Here is an 18,088-nt window from a genome sequence, read left to right as displayed (position 1 = left end):
AGCAGCGTTCCCACTTGTTACTAAGCTACTTATTAATGTGTCCTAATGGGTCCTCAGGACGCGTGCGCTGTAGAGTCTCCGCGCCAGTTGTTAGGAAACCAGTCGCTGCACTGGTGTCAACTTGCGCAGCATTTTCGAAGGCCATTCCGGGTAGGAGTACAGCGCTGATGCTGGGGACGTTCGTCCGCGTCTGAGAGCATGCATGGTCGGCGGCACGGTACGCTCTTAGTCACGTTCGGAATAACGTCCCAGCGGCGCGGAGTCTCTGTTCCGGGATGTCAGCGACTCTAGAGGCTTTCCGTGACGAACCCTTGAGTGTATGTTAGAATGAACCGACGCGCCGGCGTTCGTTCTGGAAATTCACAGGGTGTTCTCGCATACTGAAGTAGGCATAGTGGGGATTGCACAACAGCATTAGTGTGAATTCGATCTATTCGAATTTATGAGATGCAACTGCGTATCCAAGAAAGAAAGAAAAGAAAAAAATCTAAGCACTTTTCATCTAACGATAAAGATGGTTGATGTGCAAAGCCTTCTCTGCGCGAAATTAAGTTAGTGGGCATTCGCGATTCATTTGTTTGAATTCAATTTATTTGGAGGTTCTAGCGGCTTAAAGTAAATCCAAACTACTTCGAGCGTGTCTGTATGGCGCAATCGTATAGACGTCAGCTTCGCAACGCGAGAGACCCTGGTTCGATTCCTACCACGGGAAATGTTTTTTTCATGATTTATCGTCGTCGTCACCACCATCGGCAGCAGCAGCAGCGTCAAAATCATCATCATGGGCCTTACGATTGTGCAAAGTTGGCTTTCCTGTATTGCGTGTTGGTTACGACACCGCCATTAGTGAGACCAAGACAAGAAATAATTATTGCCATGGTAAATTGAGCATTCGATTGGCTTACAAATAAGTGTTGACATTTTTAGCCTAAGCGCGCGGATATGATATTCAACGTGCCTTCTCTGCCGGGACATAGCCAACTTTGCTCAGTCTGGCACCATTCACATTAACGTCACTACTCTACAAGCCACACCAAACTGACCCGAATGTTCAAGAATGCGCTATTGCACGATGGCAAACTGTGTGCGAAATAATGGACGCTTTGAGCCAGAAGTATGAAACTGAACCGAACAATGATGACAGGGGATCAACGCTAAGGTAGCGATTACATAAATAATGAAGAATACAGGGGCCCACGGTAGTGCATGATATTCCCTGGAAAATTGCGCGAATACATATAGCAATAACAGGGGGTGAAATTGAGTGAAACGTTGATGATACAGGGGTCGCTGTTACGGCACGAAATTATATCAAGCATTCAGGATGAAAAGATCAATCTTTGCGTAATGGGGATAGCTACCTTTCTCCTGTTACTCGCTGTGTTGTATAGGAGGAGTTATTTGGAACCGACTTGCGCGCAAATTTTATTTCCTTCGTCCAGAGATGGTTTCAAGCCCTCGGTTACTCTTACCATTTATTTTTCTAGGCATTCAGCTTCCTTTTTCTGTTGTCATTGGAAACATTTCGTTGGTCTTCCACTGGTTTCAGCAAATTATGGTCTGCTCTTCCCCTCAACAAGTGCGAATAGCCATCCGTATCCACTGAGAAAAAAAAACAATCAAGAAAAATCAAATCCCCTTTCTTAAGAAAGAGATGGTTAAAACGCGAAGATTTCTTCCATGCAACCTGAATCAGTGTCAAAGGTCAAAATCCAAACCACTTTGACTTTGTCGGAATGGGCTTCATAACGCAGGGGACCCACCACGGGAAGCGTTTTTTTTTCTTTTTTTTTTTTTTACTGAAGCGCTTGATGTGTCTTCGCTTATCATTATCATCGTTTTGTGAAACCCATTGCGTAAAGTTGGCTTTTCTGCGGTGCGTTTTGGCGCGACATCAAACGCCGTCAGTGCGGCATAGACAGCTTCGCTTTGAAAGAGTGCTCGTTTGAGTTCTTGCTTATTTCAGTTAATTCAATGAGAGCGAAATTCTCGCACAAGCTGTTTCATTTTCAGTTGCACTGCGATAAAATTGGTGTCGGGCTATTTGATCTGATGGAGCGGTATTTCAGATATGGAGCATCGTAGTTGCTGGAGCATCAAAATGTTTTTCCAAGTCTCCTCGACAAAGGGCACTCGTTGTTCTGTGCCCGTTTCTGAGAAACGTTTCTAGAGCAACACTTTCGAAAGTCGTTATTGCGGATTTTTAAAACGCGAGAGCCAACTAACATCCAAGAAATCCATCCACTGACCGCTCCTTAAAGGTTACGTCGAGAAGTAATTTCCATTCTGCGCTTTCTTGAAAGCAACAAAGCTCATTCCCTTCCCGCTCTCTTTTCTCCTCGTTACCTTTGCGTCAGTGACAGCGTCGGTCCGCTTCGTTTTGCACGCTTCCGTCTGCTCGGAACCAGGAACTTGGGGCCTAAAAAGGATTTGACACGCCAATCGAATGCGGCTCGCAACTGAAAGGGCACGCGGGCCGCGAGAAGCGTGGAATCGATTTGGACGGACTTCGGAGGCGAGCATGAGTCCGGCGGCAGAACAGGAACTCCCTGCTTACTAAGCCTGCGCGAAGAAAGAAGACAGATGCACAGCGAAACGAAGCGAACAAAAAAACACCGCGTCTTGCGTTTGGCAGGAACGGAGAAAGGAGAACAAGGGACGTGCCGTCAGTCAGTCAGTCAGTCTTACGTATCCTCCTCGGCGAAGCGCGTGCGCACCAATTGTTCGCTAGAGACAAATCACCGCAAGAAATCGAACGAACTAGAGTGCTCGCGCTCCACCCGAGGCCTCGCGGCGCGCAATGTCTGACACGTTGAAAGCCGAGAACAACGAACGTCCCTGTGCTACAGGGTCTGCTGTCTGGGGGCCAAGGCTTTATACACGCCGTGCCGCGAAGACATGCTCGGGGCCGCCGCGTCGGCACGCCACGGATTTGCCCCTCTTTTCCTGACGCGTCGGTGCGGCAGTTTTATCTGTTCGCTTTCCGCCGATCGCAGCGTTTAGTGCTGGGGCCCCAGAGCGCGGCTGATTTGAAAGGTTCCTGTCAGAGCAGCGACCCGGTAGTACACGTGGTGTTCTTGCCAGCTCCGAAAGCTCGTCCTCCGTTTGTTCCAGTTGGTTGTGCGTCCCGTTGTGTAGCTGGCAGAGCGCGCACGGCAGGGCAGCCCACCAGCATTTATTTCCCTTCCTGCACCCCCGCTGACACCGGTCTAACAGTCTAACATACCGTCATCTTCTCATCCCCGGCACTACCTCCAGCGCATGCATATATATATATATATATATATATATATATATATATATATATATATATATATATATATATATATATATATATATATATATATATATATATATATATATATATATATATATATATATATATATAGTTGTATTTGAGAGTGGTAGATTTCTTCACATTTTGGGTACACTTTCTCCAGACCATGCTTCGACCTGCCCCGTTACGACATCTTCGCTTCGAGCCCACACTCTCCTCCGTCTCCTGTGCTCACCTTGTTGCCGACTGCTGCAAGCTTCTTTTCCCGTCTTTCTTGTTCCGCTGCTCATCCGTAAAAAGGTCCTTTCTCCTTGTACGGTCTTCCTTTCTGTTGCGGCAGGCCTAACCCCCCCCCCCCCCCCCCTCCCTCTCCCTTCCCGTTACTCTCTTGTGTTCAGCCGCTCTTTCTCCGTGCGTGCTCTCGTTCTGGCTCGGTCTTCTCTTAAAGAGAGAGAGAGGGAGGGTGACAGCAAGAGAGTAAAGTAAGAAAACGCGGAGGAGGAAGGAAGAGAAAGAGACAGAGGAACGAAATATTGGCGAGGCAGAAGGAAGAGGATAGGGGGAGTGGGGATGGAAGTTGAGGCGAGGGGGGTCTGAGACGGCGACTTCACCGCTCGGCTCATCCATCAAAGCGAAAGCATCCCGAAGAAAGGCGCGCACACTCAAGAAGAAGGAAAGAACAGAGTGGCCCGACGCGTTCTATACTCTTTCTCTGTCCCAAACGCGCTGTTGGGCTGCTAGTAAAAAAACCAGGACGTCCTTCTGTCGAGAACACTCGATCCCCCACTCGCTAGTATACGCGCAACGCCTGTTTCTACTAGGCCGTGCGGCCCCCAGTTCTACGAATGAATGTATACCCGAATGAGTGTCCCTGTGTTCTGCGGAACTTACGCGCTATTCAAATAACCAGGATGACAACACAGGCCAGACCACTCTAATGCCCGCTATAGTTACCGTCAACGTACTAGACGCTTTTCTGAGAATGGGCCGCAACAGCGCTCGTGGTTTGGAGAGAACAGACATAAGCATTTGAATGACCGCACAATAAAAAGTTTCATTTTAATGCGTAAGTATTCTAGGCGACTGCCCAAGAAATCTGCCCGCCTGCATACCTAACACGTCGACTATTAGCTTCATACATATTTTTATTTACAAGATACTGCAGGCATGAAGCCCAAGCAGGAGTGGTACAGGCAATAAACAGGAAAAAAAAAAGAATATGAAAAGGCATCAAGCCTAACATCACATACATACAACAACCAATTAAGCGGGATTATACGACTTTCATTTTGCGAAAAAAGGGGGGGGGGAAGAGAAACATCGCACTGAAGTAAAGCAATGCAACAACACAATGAAACAGTGGATAAAACAACAGCAAATCATTTTCACGTCCCCAGGAAGACATGCGCGTCGATAGTATCTGTCGAAAGAAGGGCGGCAAGCGGTAGCGTGTTCCACTCAGTGATCGTGCGTGGAAAAAACGAAAATTTGAAAAGATTAGTTTTGGCGAAATATGGAGTTAAGGCAAGAGCATGTGAATTACGACCGCGCCGTGTTGCCAGGAGACTAATGTAGGGGCTGGAATCAAATAAGAGCTTCCGGTTAACTAACTGATAGAGCAATTTTAGCCGAACTGATTTACGTCGGGATTCTAATGTTGGGATAGCATGTCTTTCCATGAGGGCCGAAACGGAGTCTGTTCGCCCGTACATACCATAAATAAAGCGGATGGCTCTTCTTTGAATTCTCTCGAGGCAATCGATATTGGTTTTCGTGTGAGGATCCCAAATAACGCAAGCATATTCGAGTTTCGGTCTAATTATTGAAGTATACGCTAAGTATTTAACTTGAGATGGAGCATCCTTGAGTTTGTGTCGTAATAAACAAAGTTTACGGAAAGCTGCAGCGCATATGTTAGTAATGTGAGAGTTCCAACTTAAGGTACTGGTTAATGTAACGCCGAGATATTTGTGTTCATATACTTGCTTTAGCGGTTGGTCACTAGCACAATAAGTAAATTCCAAAGGGTGTTTCTTTCTAGTCATTCGGAGGTATACTGTTTTGTCATGGTTTAGTTGCATGTTAGAAGTTTTGCTCCAAGAAGCAACATTTTCTAACGCTGAGTTTAACGCAAGTTGAATCTCGATGCTATTAATTTCGTTAAAAAGTATACACCATTCGTATACACCAATTTCGTTAAAAAGTATACACCAAAAGTATACACCTTTATACACCATACGTTGTATAAAGGTCTGAAATTATTTTCATTATAAAAGGATCTAAAAACAATCAACGGTTATTCGCTACGTATCGGTGCGCAGCAGCCGTAGGGAGCTAGTGGGAGAGAGTCTGGGGGGAGAGTGTGGCGTCGATCGCGACACAACCGCTCCCGCCTCTAATCACAAGGACACCGCCTGCCGGCAGAATGAAGCAGTTTGGTGCACTTCTTTGAACTGCATCCCGGTCAATCAATTTTTGTTTCGTGAATGTATGAAACGCAATGAAACCGAACCAGCTTCGCTGGGTAATACGCCACCGTATGAATCGTTAGGCCATTTTTTTCTTTATTTTACTGCACTCAAAACAATGAAGTTTAGTCATCATTATTATTGGGTGCCGCAGGATAATATTCGGGCTCCCTCCCTCTGTGCGGTAGTAAATGGGTGGTCGGTCAGGTTGTCGCACTTGCACCGACCATGCTTACAAAATGCATGCACAACCTCGGTACGTATTAAATTTTGCTGCTGTCGCAAGAGTGCGCAGGCCACCGGATGTGGGAAGTACATTCGAATGCAGTGAGGTGGTTTCGGTTTACTGTCGTATGTATGTATGTATGTATGTATGTATGTATGTATGTATGTATGTATGTATGTATGTATGTATGTATGTATGTATGTATGTATGTATGTATGTATGTATGTATGTATGTATGTATGTATGTATGTATGTATGTATGTATGTATATGTATATATATGAATGAATGAATGAATTTATTGTCAAGAAAAAGGAAAGGAAATACCACCAGCAGACGTAAATTGTCACACCTAGGGGTGGACACCAGAACGCCTGCTGGTGTGGGGGTTGGGGAAGAGGATGACAGATTCATAGAGAGGAGAGACAGATGATAGAGGTGACATATTTACAGAACAGAGGGGAGAGAGGGGCATATTTACAAGTTAACACACACTCACACACCCACACAAAGTCTGGACCAGAAAAAAAAATATATAGATATATATGTAAATGCAAATAAGGGTTGGCAGTCAAGGAAGGAAGGAAGAAGAAAGGACGGAAAGGCCGGGATGTTAACCAGGTGTAGAGCCCGGTTTGCTATCCTGCACTGGGGGAGGTGAGTTAAGGGGATAACAGAGAGGGCGGGAGAAGAGGAAGAGATAGGAGTGGAAGGCGCGCACTCAAGTCCCGTTTCGGCCACTACAGTCAAGAATGCCTCGGGAAGGAAAGGGGAGGATGCGGTAGGTCATTGAAACAGGTGAAAATTGTCAATTAAAGAAAGAAAGTGGAGAAGAATGCCCACCGGCTAGGATCGGAACCCACCCGGAGGGCATTCTTTCTCCACTTTCTTTCTTTCTTTCAAAATTCTTCATCTGTTTCAATGACCTACCGCATTCTCCCCTTTGCTTCCCGAGGCATTCTTGACTGCCAACCCTTATTTCTGTCTTAATTCAACGAGTCCTTCATTTAGCATTCTGATTCCATGTATATATATATATATATATATATATATATATATATATATATATATATATATATATATATATATATATATATATATATATATATATATATATATATATATATATATATATATATATATATATATATATATTCGCGGTTGGCTGCAGGCGCGGTCGGCGAGACACCGCGTATGAGGAGCCTTGTATACGTAACGCGAGAGCCATGGATGCCCAGAGTCCTCTCCTGACCTCGTCCCGTGTTCGAGGAGCCGCGGCAGCCAGCCCGTCACGCCTCGTTTTTTTCAATGGCCGCCCCAGCGGAGCGTGGCGTGAGTGTTCATTGTTCCTGTGCATGCAAGAAAGAGATTAGTGCCGTACACCTCCGCCGGACCCCGCGCGCACCCTTGCTCGCGCACGTACACTGGGTGCAGCATGTGCATGCACCCCGCGGTGGACGGACGACACGCTTCCCCAGCGATCGCGGCGCCGTAATGTATGTAACGAGCTCGCAGGTGATTCCACGACGCGCCTCCGCTAACTTCCCCCCAACTATATATCCTGTAGGCTGGGACGGGATACCGCGGGGGCAGTATCGCGTATACAAGTCTTGCTGGGTGGCAGGTTATCGTCCGTATCTCTCAGACGGGCGCGCACACACAGGCACTCTCACAGACAGCCACTCAGGGATGCGCACACACATATGTATATTACATGAATGCGCTAGTGACGGATGTTTGGCTTTCCCACCCACAGAGCATATTGTTGTCAGGGGGCGCACCTCATTTCAAACAGGCAGACATTCTTGTGCGCAGTGACGCATTCGGGGCTTCCGATTTGCCACAAATGCTCGGAGAAAAGCTTTCCTGAGTTGCTGTGTATTCTAGTTCTTTTTTCAGCTATATTAACCGAAAGCTCCACAAGAGGTGCTCAAAAAGTCCGCCTGCGGTGCACGCGTTGTACTATTGGCACTGTTTTTAAAGAATAAGTCGCCTCCTTTATATTTAAGCTTTTTCTTTGCTGTGCTCTGCAAATAGTAACGGCGCTAAGAAGAAATTACGCTCATCGCACTTTTCTTTCCCATGCGCAAAATTTATTGCGCCTTAGTTGCAGCTCCATCAACACGCTTTTTCTTGTTTGGTGCGAACCAAAAAAAAACAAAAAAAAAAAAAAAAACTGACGTTTGGAAATCACCGTGGGACAACGGATCATGTTCACTGCCTCTGAAAGTGTGAGAAAAGCCTCGCATGAACTGGAGTCCCAAATAACGTTGAAATCGGCTTATGACAAGAGCCTGCCAACAGGTACTTTTCTACTCAGCTGCCCTGCGGCACATAACTGTGCGCCTACTAATCTTTCCTATTGATAAGGCAAATGTTTTTTTTAATCCAGTGTGGCTTTTTTTTATTGCCATTCCCTGACTCACCGTGGCCTGTACGGAAAGCGATCTGGCATTCTTCTTTAGCATACATACCCAGGGTGAATAAAGTTATCGCGCTATCCGTCGACTATCCACGGCGAGTGTGAGACTGATAAACGAAGAGCTCCAGTATGCGTTCGCTTTTTGGCAGGCTTGATTTCAAAGGAATCCGGAAACACATTTAGAACGCGGTAATGTGCCGAGATCACACCGAAATGCTAAGCATTCAAACATTGGTTTCTGTTCACGTTGAATGTTCTAACCAATCCGCCAAACACACTGCCCACAACCCACGCCAACGTTAGCCCACGCCGTGAACGGGCTGCGACTACCGGGCCGAGTAAAACGACTGAGATTTTTGGCGCGCGCACGCGCAACAGATGTCGCCACCTTGCCGTTAATCAACGTGTTCAACCAGAAGTTTTTCCGTGTCGTGCGCAAATAAAAACCATCCTACGCCCGAGCCAGTGCGGTGTTTTCGTTCATGATGTTGCAAGTTGCAGACATAAAAGATTTGAAATTTGCGCTTTCTTGATGTGTGATACTCTGCTAGGACTTGTATTATTTAAATTGTGCGGGCATAAGGTACTCGAACTACGCCGCGCGCAGCCCCATGTGGTCCACAGCGTCGGCAGAGGTATACCGTCAGAACTATTTGCAATTGTGCGTGCAACGGAAGAGGTTAAACTATATCGTATATGTTTTGGATAGGTGGCCCAGAACGACAACTGATAGTTTGCAAAACGCTGTGCCTTTCTTGAAAAAAAAAAAAAACATAAGCATTAAATGAACTGTTTACTTCTATCTCTCAATAAAGAAAAAGAAAACGAACCCGTGCTCTTGCGGAGGCAACGATTTAAAATGCTGGAAAGGTCAGCGAGATTACCAAATGCATAATCTCGGTTGATAAGCTCATTGAATAACGCTGTTTACCTCCACTACAAGTCATAAGTTACCTATCGCCATTTCTAAATTGTATATGCATGCATGCAAGTTTATGTGATGTCTGAAATCTTTCTGGAGCCCTTCCGCGACATCAACCTATTAGCCCTTGAGATGCCTGCGAACACTGCACATAGATAGGAGAAAGAAAAAAGAATTACATGGTAGTGCCCGCACTATAGCGTCATATACTGGTTCTTCATGGCTACACAGTGTCTTTATTTACACGGAATCGGCCTCGCAGAGACAATTTAGAACTTTACGTGTCAGATCGTGTGGACTTTTAAGTCACCACGCAAAGCTTCGTGTTCACTTTTCTTTTAATCTCTTCTTTTCCCATCTTTCTTCTGCCCTACTTCTTTTAGGGCCTTTACTCCCTTCTCCCCATCCCCGCAGAGTAGCATGCAGGCGGTAACATGCCGGCAAACCTCTCTGCTTTCATCTAATAAAGAGCTCTCTCTCTCTCTCTCTCTCTCTACAGGACATCAGTTTATTTTTTACATCACTGCAACAAGAAGGAAGGAATAAAGGTAAAAGAAGGACAGAAATGTCAACCAGGCTAAGGGCTAGTTTGCTAACCTACACTCTGAAAAGGGAAACAATGGGGGAAAAAGAAGAAAACAGAAAATGAATTGGAAGATAAGGACAGAGCGTAAAGAAGTGTGTCCAGCGTTACTGCACTAAAGATGAAAGAATTGAGTGACTTCATAGAGTGTAGTCTTTTGTGTATAAACTCTTCTGTGCAAGTTCGGGTTGTTTTTAGGAAGCACAGGAGCGCTTTCGTCGCCTTATGCGTAGATCACGGAGAAGGCCAGTGGCCCAAGATATTCTCCTCGGAGAACGGCCGCCGAGAATACAGCTTCCGCAAAGTTGAGAAGAGTTGCCTTCTTGCCGATGAAAAACGTGGACGTTGGAATAGAACATGGCGTATGGTCTCCGGTGTGTCACAGATTTCACACGCCTCACTGTCTGCCATTCCGATAAAAAAGGAGCATTTGTGAAGGCGACTCCGAGCCAGAGACGGCAAAGGACGGTTTAATCAGTCCGTGGGAGGCCTAATGGAAGATGACGCTGAAGATGCGGGTGCAGGGCATGAGCTAGTGAACTCTCGGGTAGTCCATTTTCCTATCGTGGTCTCCCGGGGCAAGTTTGTGGAGAGTCCTAGCGGCGTCCGTCCTGGATAATGGAATGGATATATGGTTTCCGTTTTTTGCTGTGCCAAGCGGGCGGCAGCGTCCGCACTTTCATTGCCGACAGTGCCGCAGTGACTGGGAAGCCACTGGAAGGCAATGCCATGACCCGCTTGGGCAGCACCGTCTTATCTCGGCTAGCAGTTGTTCATGAGGTCCACGGTATACAGGGCTGACTGGAGCGATTGGAGCGCAGGCTTGGAGTCGCAGAAGATCGCCCATCTTCGGTATGAGGCTTGTTCAATGGTATGAAGGGCTATCGACAGGCTCTCTTGTGCCAAAAAAGAAAGAGGTCTGACTAGAGCACACCAGTATATCATGCATCTAATACCGCCGCAGAATGCCCTGATTTTTTTGACACTTACAATCTAAATGATTTGTGCGACGCTGTCTTAGTTACCCAATGATTAAAACTTAAAAAAGCTTTCTTCCACTATTAAACACTAGCGTAAACCGGGGCCACCCTGAAAAACATTGCAAGTTGGTTCATGTGGCTGCAACACGGCCTGCGTTTATCACCCATCAAGCTGTTGCACAATATGATGCAAAACGGACGCAACGGACGCTCGATAATGTCGTTGGCGCAGGCATTAGTGCCTACAGTGCTATTTCAGGCATGATGGTAGACGGAAGAGGCGGAGTAGGCCGGAAAAATACGTGCGCCAAACGGGAGATGCTTAAACGATTATTTATACGAGTATAAATAAATAAATAAATAAATAAATAAATAAATAAATAAATAAATAAATAAATAAATAAATAAATAAATAAATAAATAAATAAATAAATAAATAAATAAATAAATAAATAAATAAATAAATAAATAAATAAATAAATAAAAATACGTTCCAGCAAAAGTCAATTTTCACGCCGATCTCACTAGCTTAGCTACACCTTCTAAGCATCAAGTGAAAAAAAAAAGCAGTATACTCCCTAACAGAAGCGGATATAGCAAGTCCACACACTGCTGCTCTGTCTTCCGAGAAGCTCTTAAAAGATTGTCCTGATTCTATGGTATAAAAGCGCTCCCGAAAAATGTCCGACGAACAATAAACTTGGAAGGCAGGTGAGGATTTCGAGTGAGTCAAATCAAGCGCGGCACTAGCGACTGCGGGCAGCGGCCCAAGTGAGCGTGGAGAAAGAGGCGCTAATCAGGCGACTTTATCGCCACCCTGGTGAATGGCCTTTCCCGCGGCGCCGACCGTGACTTTCGGCTTCCCTGCACGCATGATGCTTGGAGGGGGGAGAGAAATCAGAAATAAACGGAGCAGCGCGTGGCCGCATCATTTTTATCTACCCACCCCATCTTATAATACGAATGCCCGCACACTTCAGTGCTCGGGAGGAGAGGATCCGCCAAACTCGGAGATCGTAATCGCCGCCCTGTCTCTCATCTTGTTTTTATTTTTTCATCTTTAAAGGACCCTTTTCTTTTCCGGGAGTATTTTGCTTTTCTCCTTACGGCGGGAGCGGAGAAATCAGCCGCGGAAATCGGCACCGATTGTTCTCTAACAAAGCGTCGGCCGAAGAATGGACATATTCTTCCTCCTCCCCCGTTTTCGGCGGAGCTAGGAACTTAAAAGGACCTCGCGGTCACTCGCGCGAGATCTACCTCCTCGATAAGGACAGCTCCCCTTCGCGGGCGCCTTTTCTACGAGTTCCCGCGCTGCGTGTAGCGCCGACGTCCTCCTCCCGGTCTGGTCGATTAGCTTCGGCACCTTCTGTGCGATGCGCTTTTTAAACGCTTCGCGCGCTCGACCCTGTGCGCGCGCGAATTCGAAGTGTCGTCCGTCACCGCGACGCTTATCGAAGGGTGTCGCTTTCCACGCCCTCGCCTCCCCCTTCTTACGCCCCGGCTTCCTTTTCAACGCTCGCGTCTTTGCGTTTCCGATGCGGTGCGCTTACGTATGGAAGGTGTTTTCTTCTGCGTCGGTTGCTTTTTGCTTGATTTTGCTTGATTTTAGTTTTTTTTTTTTTTTGGAAGGTTTAGAAGATGTGTTGAGAGTCGATTGCGCTGTCAAAAACGATACTCCCCAAACTGACTGCACAATAAACAAGTCAGCTGGAGGTTGTTGTAATAGCAAGAGAAAACGCGACTAACAGCAATCTACTCTATTGTTAACTGAGTTCCTCTTATAGCAACACTGCATCCAGCTCAAGCTGGGTTGCTTTCTGCATGCTGCAGCTAACAGAAACTTCCACGGAAGCTTCTTAGACGTACGCATAGAGGCTGAAACTTGCGCATCAAGTATTCACAAATGCCCATGCGCTCGAATGCGCATATGTGCGTGCGTGTGTGCGTACATGGTTTTTTTCTGGTGCTCAGTAGAATAACGCGTGACTTTCTTATCTCTGAACAGCGTTTATGGTCAGACGTTTTGTCTCTGACCTGGTGCAATGTTTTTCACTGAGCTTTCCCTGCAATGCTGTAGCCGTTAACGTGCATCGTGCCAGCTCCTCATCTGTGATTCTTGTTTTTGTCTGTGCAGGGAATTGGCGGCGACGGCTGTCTGGAAGCTACGTCATCGGGTGACGTGACAACGTCTAGTAGTAGTCCTAGTGACTTTGTTTCATCATGGAGGCCGAATTAAAGCCGTCTGTTGTGGACTTCGACTTTAAACAGGTCAGTCTGCTCCGAATGGAGTTCTATATTCTTCCACGGGCGTCTAGCGGAGTAATATATTATGGCGAGAAGAAAAGTAGTCCTGTTCCTTCTTTTTTTCTTCCCGCACGTATCCTTGTCGTCTAATGTCTATAGTAGCAATTGGCAATAATGGAAGCCGTGCTTCGGCATTTTAAACCTACCCGACCCTTCTTGATGCCTTGAGCAAAGTCATTTGCATTAACTTTTAAAATCCCGATGCGGGACCAGTTCTCATTAGAGAGCAGAAACCGGTCCCGGTATGGTACTCGGTACACCTGTGTACGCACACGACCAATTTTTCCGCCTATACGCACGCGTAGTAGCGCCAGTCGCCTACCGAATACCGTACCGGGACTGGTTCTCTAGATAACTCTCTATTAATTCTGAAAACCTGTTGAGAGGCCCGCGCGCCGATATATTTCCGTGTTTTTGCTGTCTCGTGTCTCTGACCCGTGAAAAACCTTTGCTATGTGTGCCTATGTAGCTGGAGCTCTTTTATTTAAGTGTCAAGTGGCGGTCAGTGGCTGAGTGCTCGATGAAGTATTTTCCGATCTTTCAACAACGAATACAAGACAGAAAAAAAAAAAAAAAAAATCGGCCACGTGTAAAGGCTGCACCTCCACAAGCACTCCGTTTACTGCGGAGAAGCGCCAGCAAGACTTGCATGGGAGGGCGCTCATTTTCGGTGCCACTGCAGGCGGGGTCTTCTGTTGATACAAACATGAGTGAAGGCTTATGGTCAGGAAGCTGACTTTTATTTTTCGCACGCGTGGGGTTATTCGTACTCACGATGCTGAATTAATGGGGGTTATTAAGTGTTGCCGTCCTATGCAACGTGAATGTTCTAGAATGCTAGCTGGATATTCGCCCTCAACGTGCGAACAAGTTACAGTTCCTGGTCACGTGCGCTAAATGTAGGAGAAATAATGGGGCCTCCTATTGCTTAATGACCGAGCTGTACGAGGTATTAAGTTGCTTAATTTTAAACGGCGACACAGTACGCGTATCCGTTCATTGGTGGCATTAAATTCGGTAGGATTGTATAGTGACGATAGTTTTACACCAGCGCACCCGCCTGCTCCAGGAAATTCCGGAAATTTAGCGTAAGATTCAGATAAATCGTTTACAGCCGTTGTTTCGAATCTCGCACACGGCGCTGTATTAGGCGTATTTTTACGAATTGTTTTGTAGCTCCTACTGCTTGTTATTTATGGTAATAAATAAAATAACAGTGACCACTCATATATTTTTTTTATTATTAAAAAAGCGTGGTATAATATGTTTTAATTACACGCAATAAAATGTCAGGTGCAGGCATTTTACGCAAAGCATCAGGAAACCATTTTATGCAACCCTTCAGACGCCGGTATAGTTAAAAGTGAAGGGCACTTTAGAATTTGAAAGCGTTCATGTATAGCTTTGCCTTGAACAGCTTATCACGAATCTCGGCGCGACAGCAGAATCGCATTCGCCGCAAAATACGTATAATTTGTTTTCGTGTAAGACCGTGAATTATCGTTTTGCGGAGACTATAAGTGTTCTTCTACCGGCAATACAATGTGTTTGAAAGCCTGAAGGCAGTTAATGAAACTACTGAAGATATTTGACGAATGTCTAAAATGTTACACGTGACGTAAACTGGAAAAGACGACTGAAAAGCCGCATAGAATCAGCTTTAATAGTTGTGCATACAAAGCAAGCTGCTCGACGCAGCCTTTAAAAGTTCACACGTTTGCTCCCGCTGTCGCAAGCCACTCGTTATTATTCGAAGCACCGCGACACACTTGTCACCGATATTCATTGATTGATTGTGGGGTTTAACGCGCCGACTCGACGCAGGCGATGAGGCGCGCCGTAGTGGAGGGCTCCGGATTAATTTTGACCACCTGGGGATCTTTAACATGCGCCGAAATCTCGTACACACGGGCGTTTTTGCTTTTCGCCTCCATCAGAAAAGCGGCCGCCGCGGCCGAGAATCGTCACCGATATTCACTGGAGAACACAGGCATGCGAGCGGCCTCTAGGCCCACCGGAAACGCGCGCACATGTCAGCAAGAAATTTAATGCAAAGCATAGATGGACCTCAGTGCAAGCGAACTCTCGAAACTGACAAAAAAAAAAATGCATTGTCGTGCACGGGTTCTTCGCGTCCGGGAACTGCATTAGAACGGTGGTTTGAGTATAGTTGGGGCATGCTGCATAGTTGGTTAGCGCTGTTTCGAATTAAGCTAGGGAACTGCATGCTTCGCTCAGCCGACACCCACGCCGTCATCCGAGTAGGCATTCATGGCGACGCCGGTGTCATTGTCTGCACCTGCACCTGCGTCATCGAGTGGGACAGCGCCTGCGGGGTCTTCCGGTCGGCAGGCAAACCAGAACAGGCGCCGTGTTCACCAAAATTCTGGGAACATTTTTGCGAATATCATTTCAGTAGTGGAGGCCATTCGAGTTTTCCTGGCCCCGCTCTCATCTCCGATGTACAAGGGTTTTGCCGCAATTATTGGCCCTGTATTGCCTCTTCTCACGCAAAGGCTATAGGGGCTATGAGAACTTCCTCTGCACCAAAAACTCTGGAAATACGGAACAAGGCCACTGTGTTTCAGTGGAATGCTTGCGGTCTTCGGAGCCGCCTTCCGGACTTCCGACGGTTCATACAGCAGCACCGCTTTCCAATCATCGCTATTTCAGAGCCGCGGCTACGCGCAAACATCCGTCTCTCTGTCTATACACCGTTCTGCAGTCTACAACAGGTGCGGCTGTTTCGAGAGTAGTGCTCGCTATAGGGAACGACCTGACGTACGTGGAGCACACATCGCCGGCAGACGAAACAAACGAGTGTGTCGCAGTGACTATTAAAAGTTCTACGCTGCAATTTACATTTATCGCCGCATACATTCCACTTGATCTGCATTTAAAGTGGATCGTCTCCAGGGTACGATGCACACCGGAACCGGACGTGTTAACTGGAGATTTTAACGCGCACAATTCATCCTGGGGCAGAATGAGGACCACAGTTAGAGGCAGGCGCCCCTTCGACGCGGCTTGTTGTAGCGGCTTGACTGCCACTAATTCCGGTGAGCCCACGTTTAACCGAGGCGAAGTGTCAAGCACACACGATGTCACCACGGTCCCCCTCGGACTGTCATATAGGCCCCACTGGTATGTCGAGATCGAGTCACATGGAAGCGACTCCGGATACCACGGGAGGCTGTACTAGGTGGGTTCAGCCATACTAGGTGAGGCTCCCTGGGACACAAACAGCATTTCCTCACCAGACAAGGATTTAGCAACCCTGGTTGAGTACACCTGCTAAACATCCTGCCAATGATTATACAGTCACACTATCGGCCTCCAGGCACCCGATAGGTGCGGCTGGAGATCTTTGGTAGAGGCCTTCGTCCTGCAGTGAACACAACCGCGCTTAAGATAAAGATGAAGATGGAAGCGACCACACAGTGGCGGTCCCAAGGGGGGGGGGGGGGGGCGAAGGGGGCGGTCGCCCCCCCCCCCCCCCCCAAAGAGGTCCTCCGTTTCTTATTTTTAGTTTTTTTAAACATTCCACTTGCGCGAAGTTAAATCCCAGCGGGTTGCACAGCATACGCGCACACGTCTCCATGGTTATCACCACTTAAGCAGAATTGGCGCAAGGAGGGGAGCGATTCTTTATTTGCCTCGCCCCCCTCCCCCCCCCCCCCCCCAAAAAAAAAAAAATCGCCCCCCCCAAAACCGATATCTGGGACCGCTACTGCGACCACATGCCTGCATATATCTTGCTTGATGGTCTATGTGCAGGGCCGTTGTACCGAGTAATTCGTTGCGGCTGGCGACTAGGGCTCCTGAACACCCGTTTAGCTCTCTCCGCCTTAGAGGTACGAGATATTCTACCACCTTTCTGTCAGAAGTATACTATGCGCCGCTTCAGTCGTCCGCCCTGGAGGTACTCCCCTTGGCGAACCGTCACCACAATACCGGGCATCAGCAGTAAATCCAGGTTGCCGATTCCACCACTAAAGTACTTTACTCTAGAGCACATTTGGAACTGCTACCTTATAACCACGGGTATATTTACACCGATGCATCGGTGGCGGCCACATCATCTACGGTGGGAGTATGGGTTTCATCGACGCGGGCCACCATTGGGGGCAGGTTAAGCTACAAAACAACGTCGACGAACTCGAAACTTGCTGCTTTGCGCTCTGCTTTGCAGCACATTCTGGGGCAAGAAGCTTCTGTGTGGGTGATTTTCATGGATTCACGGGCGGTGCTTCGACAACTAGCCTCATTATCGCGGGAACAACTGGCCCACGGAATACACACACTGCATACACAAGCTGCCAGCTTGCTTCACGATGTAGTGCTACAGTGGCTACCTGGACATTGTGGGGTGATTGGGAATGCAGCGGCCGACGAAACAGCTTGCGCGGTCTAGCGTCATCATCCCTTATCTCGACGTGATGCCGCAACGCTTGCATACTCTCGCGCGGCAGTTACAGCAATCTATATGGACGGGCAGATCTAAAACGTATCAGCCGTTGTATAGAATTGGTCCCGCCTGCACCTTCCGAGTGCCGTGTGGCCTGGGTAAGCGCGACGGAGGACTCGGTTGTTCACCGCATTCGCCTCAACTTCGCTTTTACCAACCACTATACTTGCACAAGACACGTTGAATTGTTCCCCCTCACTGCCACGCTTGCAGTGTTCGTGAGAACATAGAACATGTACTGTGTTTGCTTCCCCGTTTTGCCACTGCACGGATAACCATGAAGACAACTTCGGGACTAAGCTTATCTACGCTATCGCTCCATGGCACCTAACTGCCGTGGCAAGACGGAATGCAAGGGCCTTGGTGTCATTTCTCCGTGACTCCGGCCTGGACGAAACTCTTTGAACGTTTGCCTTAACTTTACTGCTGTGCGTATGCT

At 47.3% G+C, this 18,088-nt stretch overlaps 1 protein-coding gene across 2 annotated transcripts in view; it reads left to right on the top strand.

Moving 5' to 3' along the window:
- Positions 1 to 18,088, top strand: part of LOC144169832 (transcription factor Sp9-like) — a 199,661-nt gene that overhangs the window by 137,123 nt on the left and 44,450 nt on the right. For both annotated transcript variants that reach the window (XM_077699196.1, XM_077699195.1), the window contains exon 2: positions 13,012 to 13,145. In XM_077699196.1, the coding sequence (XP_077555322.1) occupies positions 13,098 to 13,145 (48 nt within the window). In that variant the 5' untranslated portion in view covers positions 13,012 to 13,097. The remainder of the gene's footprint in view (positions 1 to 13,011; positions 13,146 to 18,088) is intronic.

This window comes from Haemaphysalis longicornis, unplaced genomic scaffold (assembly GCF_048455015.1).
Source record: "Haemaphysalis longicornis isolate Haplotype H1 unplaced genomic scaffold, Haemaphysalis longicornis Haplotype H1 scaffold_2, whole genome shotgun sequence".
Lineage (NCBI taxonomy): Eukaryota > Metazoa > Arthropoda > Arachnida > Ixodida > Ixodidae > Haemaphysalis > Haemaphysalis longicornis.
The sequence above is the reverse complement of the archived record's forward strand: the minus strand, read 5'-3'. Positions and strand labels throughout refer to the sequence as shown.